The sequence below is a fragment of the Microcaecilia unicolor genome, chromosome 7, assembly GCF_901765095.1.
Source record: "Microcaecilia unicolor chromosome 7, aMicUni1.1, whole genome shotgun sequence".
In the NCBI taxonomy this organism is placed as follows: domain Eukaryota; kingdom Metazoa; phylum Chordata; class Amphibia; order Gymnophiona; family Siphonopidae; genus Microcaecilia; species Microcaecilia unicolor.
Genome location: NC_044037.1, coordinates 94,702,081 through 94,711,649, shown reverse-complemented (window position 1 = coordinate 94,711,649; position 9,569 = coordinate 94,702,081). Strand labels below are relative to the sequence as shown.

The 9,569-nt window shown below is 46.2% G+C and overlaps 1 protein-coding gene across 1 annotated transcript; it reads left to right on the top strand.

Annotated features, from left to right (window-relative positions):
- The first annotated feature begins 6,711 nt into the window (after positions 1-6,711).
- On the top strand, positions 6,712-7,704 carry LOC115475020 (olfactory receptor 1F1-like). Its single transcript, XM_030210758.1, has one exon. It carries the CDS (start codon positions 6,712-6,714, stop codon positions 7,702-7,704), a length of 993 nt encoding a protein of 330 aa, XP_030066618.1.
- Positions 7,705-9,569: the final 1,865 nt, after the last annotated feature.

The following is a 9,569-nucleotide window of genomic DNA, read 5'->3' as shown; positions in this document are numbered from 1 at the left end:
CGTCGAGATAAGGGTGAACCTGTAATCCTTTGGTCCGCAAATACACCGCAATGACCACCATCACCTTGGAGAACGTGCGCGGGGCCGTGGCCAGCCCTAAAGGCATGGCCCTGAACTGGAAATGCTGCCCCAACACCGTGAACCGAAGAAATCTCTGATGAGGGGCCCAGATGGGAATATGCAAGTAAGCCTCTTTCAGGTCGATGGCCATCATGAATTCTCCTGGCTGTACCGCTGCCAGCACCGAGCAAAGAGTTTCCATTCTGAAGTGACATACCGCCAGGGCTTTGTTAACCGCTTTGAGATCCAACATTGGGCGGAAAGCACCTTCTTTCTTTGGCACCACAAAGTAAATAGAGTAGCGACCTTGCCCCGCTTCATCCGCCGGTACCGATACTACCGCCTCCAGGTGAAGTAACTCTGATAAGGTAGCCTTCACCGCTGCAGACTTTGTTGCCGACTTGCAGGGAGACTCGAGAAAACTGTCTCCTAGAGTGCGAGCAAATTCCAGTTTGTATCCATCTCTTATAATACTCAGGACCCAGTCGTCTGTAGTTACCCTGGCTCATTCCTCTCTGAACTTGGACAGCCGTCCCCCTATAGGCGGAGAGGACTGGACCAGGGCCCCATCATTGCGGACCTCTGGCTCCAGGCTGCCCTCTGGAAGCTGCCGGAGGGATTCTACATTCCTGACGAAAGGGCTGTTGCTGTTTCTGAGAAAATCGGGGCTTTGTAAATCCCCCGAGTCTACCAGGCCTGTACTTCTTTGCCTCCTTAAAACACGGACGAAAGACTCTCACTGGTTCTTAGCCTTTTCCTCAGGAAGCTGCCCTTTGGACTCACCAAGGTCCTTAACAATCTGTTCCTGCTCATGACCAAACAGAAGCCTACCTTTGAAAGGCAACCGTGCTAACCGGGACTTAGAAGGAAAATCAGCGGCCCAATGCTTCAGCCAAATCCACCGCCTAGCTGACACCGCCAAAGAGACTCCCTTAGCTGACGCCATAAGGATATCGTACAGTAGATCAGCCAAATATGCCAACCCCGACTCCAGGAGAGGAAGAACCTCAATTAGCTCAGCCGGGGACGTTGCCTTCTGGACCCAAGAAAGGCACGCTCTAGCCGCATACGAGCCGCATACCGAAGCCTGTAAAGTCAAAGCGGCTACTTCAAAGGATGATTTGACTGAAGCCTTGAGTTTTTTCTCCTGAGGGTCCCTAAGAGCCGCCCCACCCTCTACTGGCAATGTGGTCTTCTTAACCACCGCTGAAATCAGTGAATCCACCACCGGCAGCCGCAAGGACTCCAAATCTTCTTGTCTCAACGGGCAAAGCTTACCTATAGCTCGAGCTACTCTCAGACTAGCCTCAGGAAAATCCCATTGAGCTCGAATGAGCACTTGCATGGCCTCATGGATATAAAAAGACTTTGGGGGGGGGGGCCCTAGTACCTGACATTATAGAAGAACTCACCGCAACTGGGACTGAGGGCTCTGGAGCAGACAGATTCAAAACTTGCAAAGCCTGTACTATTAGAGGAAGCAGTTCCTCTCTTCTGAAGAGCCTCGCCGTGGTGGGATCATCCCCCTCAGCCGCAGGGAGCTCTCCATTCTGAAGGGTCTCTGGACATGACTCCACTGACCCCTGGTCACCCTCACCATCCGAGCAGCCCGACTCAATGCTCATGGGATCCGGAAGCTCCACCTGCGACCTCTTGGAAGGCCTCTGAAGCAGCTGCGAGCACAAGGCCACCGGACCCTCTAAAATGGCCGCTGGGTGACGTTCGCCTCCGAGCGCATCAAAAATGCGTCGTGCATGAGGAGTACGAACTCCGGAGAAAACCCCGCGAAGGCTGACGGTTCTGACATCGAAACCGTGCCGGATTGAGCTGACGTGATTCCAGCTGAAACACTCTCCTGTCCTGCTGGCCCCTGAGAGAAAACGGCGCTGGCAGAGGCCCACGTCGACCCGAGCCCCACTTGTCCCGCCAAAACCACCTCGCAGCCCAGGGCCTCGGCGCCTACTTTGCGGTCCTCAACGTCCACCCCGGTCTTAATTAAAGGAGCCGAACAAGCCTCGCAAACCCCTGACGCCGATCTACAAGCTCCGCAGTGCGAACAGTGTTTAACCGACTCTGACGGTACAGACATCATTACACAGCCTTACCTACATCCCAGTCTTAGTCCTGCTCATGCTGAACTGAAAGCTGCTCAGTACTAGACAAATTTCAGAGCTGGGAGCAAGGCCCGTTTAAAGTGAAATCTTTAGCCTTTTTTTTTTTTTTTAAGAGGCAGGAGACTCACAGTTATTTCCAGGTAATTCTTCAGGCTGACAGGGGGAGAAGGGTAGGGACCTGGCACCACCAGGTGTATCCTAAATGTGCTTTAGCACCTCAACCCCACCAACAGCTCAACACACCCAAGGGAACGGGATAGGAGCTTTGGAACACAGAGCTGCACAGTATGCTCCTTCTACCTGCTAGATAGAGAGAATACTGAAGTTACCGTGGCTGCACATGCCCTCTAGAGGGAAACTTCTGAGTTCTTTCTATCTAACCTGCTAGAGGAGGGGCATAACCCACAAGTCTCTGGATTGATCTGAGGACGCTATGGAAATTACCTTTATTATCACAGTGCCAAAAAATACAAACAATAGTTCTCTTCCCTGGAGCAGGTTGTCAGTCAGTAATGCGCATCCTGAAAGACAAGGGACTGCTCAGCTAATTCTACCCCGGACATCACATATATACTGTTACAAGTTACGTTTTCCCAGAAATCATGTGATTTCCCATAAACCAGAACCATTAGGTAGCCTTATACCATATATGGATTGGTCATGTATTCTATCAGGCTCTCCTGATGTGTTTGCACGTGCCCAGTCAGTGGTCACTGATTAATTACTTATGAGTTCTGTGTCAGTTGTGCTTGCACAACCAGAACAATACCCTTGTGTCCTCTCTTTGTCTATCTCCCCAAATGAAACATTCTGGACATGTTAGACTAACACTGTGCCCTCAGCCTGTCTCCTAGCAACTTACAAGGTTACATCCACCCTATATGAAAAACATACTCAGCTGCAAACAAATGTTATGAAGTGTCAGTTCTCAGCTCCTGAGAAAGCAATGATTGTTACACAAGATGCTGAGTTAGTAGGCTAACATGTGAGAACCAAACTGACAGTACAGGCCTTAGGAAGGCATATACAGCGGTTAGCTTAGCGGGGTTTTAAAAAGGTCTAGACGGCTTCCTAAAGGAAAAGTCCATGGACCATTATTAAATTGACTTCAAGATCTTGCCATGTATTTGTGACCTTGATTGGTCACTGTTGGAAACAGGATGCTGGGCTTAATGGACCTTTAGTCTGTGCAGTGTGGCAATACTTATGCCTTTCTAGAAATGGGCTTTGCACATGGGAAATTCCAGCGTTATGATGCACTAAGCCCATTTACTAGCATAGATTAGTAAAAGGTTCCCTTAAACACCTAAGTTAACCAGTCACATCGGAATCATAAACTCAGTCCTATCTTTATCCAGTTTCACGTGGAGGGGCATAATTGAACGGCGCCGGCCATCTCTATGGGTGGCCATCTCCGGGGCCGGCGCCACAAGCGGACGGAGCCAACCGTATTTTCGAAAAAGATGGCCGGCCATCTTTTTCTTCCCTAATACGGATGGGCCTGGCCATGTCAGAGCTCGCTGGGTTTGAGATGGCCTTCATCGGTTTTTAGCCATAATGGAAAATAATTCCGGCGATCTCAAATCTGGCGAAATGCAAGGCATTTGGTCATGGGAAGAGCCAGCATTTGTAGTGCACTGGCCCCCCCTCACATGCCAGGACACCAACCGGGCACCTTAGGGGGCACTTCTAAAAATTAAAAAATAAAAATAGCTCCCAGGTGCATAGCTCCCTTCCTTTTGTTGTTTAGCCCCCCCAAATCTCCCCAAAACCCACTCCCCACAACTCTACACCATTACCATAGCCCTAAGGGGTGAAGGGGGCACCTACATGTGGGTACAGTGGGTTTTGGGTGGGTTTTGGAAGGCTCCCGTTTACCACCACAAGTGGAACAGGTGGGGGGGGGGGGGGGGGGGATGGGCCTAGGTCCACCTGTCTGAAGTGCACTGCACCCACTAAAAACTGCTCCAGGGACTTGCATACTGCTAATAAGGAGCTGGGTATGACATTTTAGGCTGGCACAGAGGCTGGCAAAACAGTGGTTTTTTTTGGGTTTTTTTGGTGGGAGGGGTTTGGTGACCACTGGGGGAGTAAGGGTAAGTTATCCCCACTTCCCTCTGGTGGTCATTTGGTCAGTTGGGGTCCTTTTTAAAGCTTGGACATGAGAAAAAAGGGACCAAGTAAAGCCGGCGAAATGCTCGTCAAGCCTGGCTTTTTTTTTCCATTATCGGGCGAAGCCGGCCATCTCGTGAGCACGCCCCCGTCCCGCCCCATCCTGCCTTCACTACCCTACTGGCATGCAGGGGCGTATCTGCGTGGGGCCACAGGGGCCTGGGCCCCCGCAGATTTCGCCCTGGCCCCCCTCCCCGCCGTCAACCCTCCCCCGCTGCTTACTTTTGCTGGCGGGGTCCGACCCGCAATCTCCATATTTCGGCTTCCTCCGTGGCCATGTGCTTCCAGGAAGTAACGCTGCAGTGCTGATTCGTTGAATCCAGTTTGGCGTCTGACGTCCCAGCACGTCAGACGCCGAACTAGATTCAACGAATCAGCGCTGCAGCGTTACTTCCTGGAAGCACATGGCCACGGAGGAAGCCGAAATATGGAGATTGCGGGTCGGACCCCGCCAGCAAAAGTAAGCAGCGGGGGAGGGTTGACGGCGGGGAGGGGGTGGAGAGAGGCGGCGGCGGCGGCGGGGGGGGGGGGGGGGGCAAAAATGTGCCCCCCCTCTCTGGCTCTGGCCCCCCCTACCGCCGGATTCCAGATACGCCCCTGCTGGCATGCCCCCTTGATGTTTCGCCGGCTCCGTGACGGAAAGCAGTTGAACCCGGCCAAAATCGGCTTTCGATTATACCGATTTCGCCGGGTTCAGGAGATCGCCAGCAATCTCCCGATTTGTGTCGGAAGATGGCCAGCGATCACTTTCAAAAATGTGCTGGTTAGGTGGTTAAGTGCTGAATATGACACTTAACTGGACATAGGTTAGCAGGCCACATAAACCTGGATATTCAGTACTGGAAAGTTCATTGGTATTTTCATCCATTTACACCAGAGAGAAATTGAGTGTATATTTTCATTTTGAAAATTTCCCAGAAACAATGAGAGTGGGAAGAAGAGGTGGAGTTGGGGAATGGTGTGGGAGGCAGACCTGAAGTCAGGGCAGGGTACAGATGAGACAGCTGAATTCAGGGAAGAGTTCAAATGAGAAAACTGATACTAGGGAATGGTGTGGAGGGAGAGCTGGTTTTGAGAAAGGGTACAGGAGGAAGAACTGATGCTGTGGAAGAGGGAGGGAGGGAGAACTGAGGTTACAGAAGAGACTAGATTGGGGATGAGTGAATGTGTTGGGAGGGTTGAGTGCACCACTGCTGCTTTTAAATGCTTATTTATATATTTTCAGATAGGGTCCCCACTGCGTTACATGTTGTGACAGATAGAGCGGGTGCATGTAAAGCAATGTTATGATATAAATGTCCACCCTGTGTAGTAAATGCAGGAGAGATGCAGGGCACACCTTCTGCACTTACTGCACAGCCTTTCACTTACTGCATGGTAATTTTTGTGTTAACTGTACAGTGCCCCATAGAGCGAGCATGTAAAATAGTGTCTACTCTGTGCAGTAAATGCAGGAGAGGTGCAGGGCACAGCTCCTCCATTTACTGCAACGGTTGGCGCTGACCCCAGATATTCAATGTCGGGCCATTTCTAGTGATCGGTATTGAATATTCATTTTTCGTCCTGCGCTAACTTAACTGGCTAACGTGAACATTCAGCACTGGCTGATTAAGTCAATAGCAGGAAAAGATAGGATTGCTATTTATGCAGTCCGATTTGCACACTAAACTTAGTTGGTCAGTGCTGAATATTGCCAGTTATCGTGTAATATAGCCTGTTAAAATTTCAGTGCTGACTGCGAATATTCAGCGGAGATAACTGGTTATCTCATACTGAATTTTTGTGGTTAGGTGCTGAAACACTATTTTCATAGTAGCATAGTAGGTGACAGCAGATAAAGTCCATCCAGTCTGCCCGACAAGATAAACTCATTACATATGGTATGTGATACCATATTTAACTAGTCAGCGACCATTTCTGGCCAGCTAAATAGCTTTGAATATTGGTAGGACAGTATGTAAGGTAATTGCATATTTATAGAATCATTTAGGCAGCATTTTGGGGTTTAAACACTTATGTGTACACATATATGAATATATGTCTTTATTCTAATCATTTGTATGCATAATCAGCATGTAAATGTTAGTACCCACTTAATAGAATGACCACCACAGAGCACACACACACATTTGCATTTTCTTTGGAGTAGGTTTAAATTTGGGTATTGGTGTTTGTGCATTATTGTGACTGAATATGAGAGTCTATTTAATAAAGGCACATTGGTGTCTACATTGTTTTTATCAAAGAGACTTTAACTAGGCAACTTTTTGGACTTCCTTCATAGATGTCCTGCTATAATGTCAAGCCTTTAGATAAATTAGTTTTAATTTTCTGTTTTGCCTTTCTTATTCCAACAGGTATCAGAATGGGAGAAAGAGAAAAGATGAATCACACCAAGGTTACAGAATTCATCATTCTGGGATTCTATGAGTTGCCTGAGATGCAGCCCCTCCTTTTCCTTCTGTTTTTGATTATTTATCTGATGTGCTTGTCAGGGAACCTTCTTATTATATTCACAGTGTGCTCTGATTCCCATCTGCATAGCCCCATGTTCTTCTTCCTGAGCAACTTGTCCTTCCTTGAAATCTGTTATGTGACTGTCACAGTGCCTAAATTGTTAGCAGTGCTCATAGCACAGAATAAGACCATCTCTTTCATGCATTGTTTGATCCAGATGTACATGTTCACGGCCTGCACAGATGTTGAGTGCTACCTTCTTACCGCCATGGCTTATGATCGCTATGTTGCAATCTGTAAACCCTTGCATTACACCATTATTATGAACAAGAAAGTCTGCATTATTCTAGTTATTGTTTCATGGACAGTTTCATTTCTAAATCCACTTCCTCATTTTACTTTAATATCACAGTCATCTTTCTGTAGCTCCAATGAAATTAATCATTTCTTCTGTGATATGACAGCATTGATGACTCTGTCTTGTTCAGGGACCTATGTCATTGAAACTGTGAATTATATTGAAGGTTCACTTTTAGCTTTTACCCCATTCATATTAACAGTTATATCATATGTGTACATTATATCTGCCATATTAAAAATCCACTCTGCTAAGGGTAGACAAAAAGCATTTTCTACCTGTTCCTCTCACCTCACAGTCGTTCTATTATTTTATGGGACCTCTTTTGGTGTGTACATGAGACCCAAGTCTACATACTCCATTGATCTTAAACTAATTACTGTAGTGTATATAACTGTAATTCCACTACTCAACCCCTTGATTTACAGTTTGAGAAATAAGGAACTGAAAGAAACTTTAGGGAAAACAACCAGGAGAATTATTTTTCTTCCAGAATTAATAAAATGCTGCACACAACATTTGGTTGCAACATTTCAACGTTGAGAAAAAAGGTATGGGTGGTAATTTCATAGAAGGGTGCCTATATGAAATGTCAAAGAGGATGCTTATTACATATTTATAAAGATAACATAGCAGAGCTGCCAAGGGGTCCCAATTATTGAAAGGGAGATTATAGTACATGCCCCCCAGCCCCGCCCCATTCTGCCTTGGCTCCACCATACTTTATATGGCTCTACACCTGGCACTGCTCAATCCCATGGCCATTTCAGAAAATATTTTATTTAATAGCCTAAAACCCTTTTTAATTAGCTTTCAGAGGCAAAAACCTCCTGCCTCAGATCAGGTCAGGACAGTATAATGCTGTTATTTTATCCTCTCCTGACCTGAGGAAGGACGTGCTGGTCTCTGTAGGCTAATCAAAAATGTTTTAAAATCATTGAAGGTATCACCTTATTTTCTATTTTATGTTTTATTTGCATTTATTAACATTTATTAACACAGCTACCACATTATAGTAAATTAAAAATAAAATTATTTTCTGTATCTTTGTTGTCTGGCCATTTACTTTTTCTAGTTGTGTTGGTCTTCTTTGCTTTGTCTTCTCTTAACTCTCTTCCCAGGGTTTCCTGTCCATTTGACGTTTTTCTCTCCTTTATCTTTGTTGTCTTCAATTTATTTTTCTGCCTCTCTCTCTCTGTCCAGATTTAATTCATTCTTACTATTCTTTAAATTTCCCTCTTTTACTTCATCTACCTATGGCTTTTCATTTTTTCCTCACTTTTGTTCTCCCCCTGCCCCTTCCTTTTATTCTACAGTCTTTCACTAACTCTATCCTCTCCCCCTTTCCATCTAGCATCTCCCCCTCTTTCTCTCCCCATCCTTCCATTGTCTCCCCCTCTTTCTCCCTGCATCCTTCCATCCAGTGTCTCCTCTTTCTCTCCCTATCTATCCAGCACCTTTCCTTTTTCTTTCCTACCCTTCCATCTAGTGTCATCTCTCTTTCTCTCACCATCCTTCCACCAATTACCCTCTCCCAATCCTTACATCCATTGTCTCCATCTCCCCTTCCTTCTAGACAGTTCTCTCTCTCTAACCTTTTCCATCCAGCATGTCCTCTCTCTCTCTCTCTCTCTCTCTCCCTCCTTCTTTTGTAATATATGGTAAGAAATATATTAAATGATTTTTTTTCTTTCCTGGGGCTCTGGGGAGGCCGTTTCGGGGTTTTGGTGGCGGGTGCTGATTGGAGAAGGTTTACATTTAGTTTGGGAATTTGTTTTTATAGAGTTAGGTGAAGAAAGTGTGAGATGTTTCTTAAATATATATATTTTTTTACAAGAAATAACCCATGACTAGGTGGGGATTGTACTATTAAATGTTTCTTGCTGTTTTGGGTACAGGTTAGGTTAAAATGGACTTGGAGATTCTGTGTATAGTGAGTTTTGCATTAACTTCTATGGGGGGAAGGGGAAGCCATAATAGAGATTCAGTTAAGGCAGCCAAGAGTCTAAAACAGATAAGGGGAAAAAAACTGTCTTTAGCTGACATGCTGATTGGTTGAGGGATGTCAGATGTTCCTCTGGGTGGGGGGTGAGTTGCTAGGGAGACTTCTGAGCTGGGGACTTGGGGAGAAGGGAAGCACTGAGAGAGAGAAAAAAATGTATGCTGGGTGTCTGTGAAATACAGGAGAAACAAAAGTATATATTTTATGGGTTTAAAGTGAAATAAGTGACAGGAAGAGCAATTAAGACACAGGCTTATGTGTGCCAGTTTGAAAGAAGGTGGTTTGATATTGAAAGTGGGCTGAGGTGAGGGTGAATGGTGTTCCAGTGATAGAACTGGATTCCAAGAGATAAAAAGTGAGTTACAATTTTGGGGAGGCAGGAATAAAAGAGCCTTGGTACTGATGA

What these genes read in the sequence shown, in the direction of transcription:
- LOC115475020 (XM_030210758.1), top strand. Translation starts at nt 6,712, where the DNA reads ATGGGAGAAAGAGAAAAGATGAATCACACCAAGGTTACAGAATTCATC.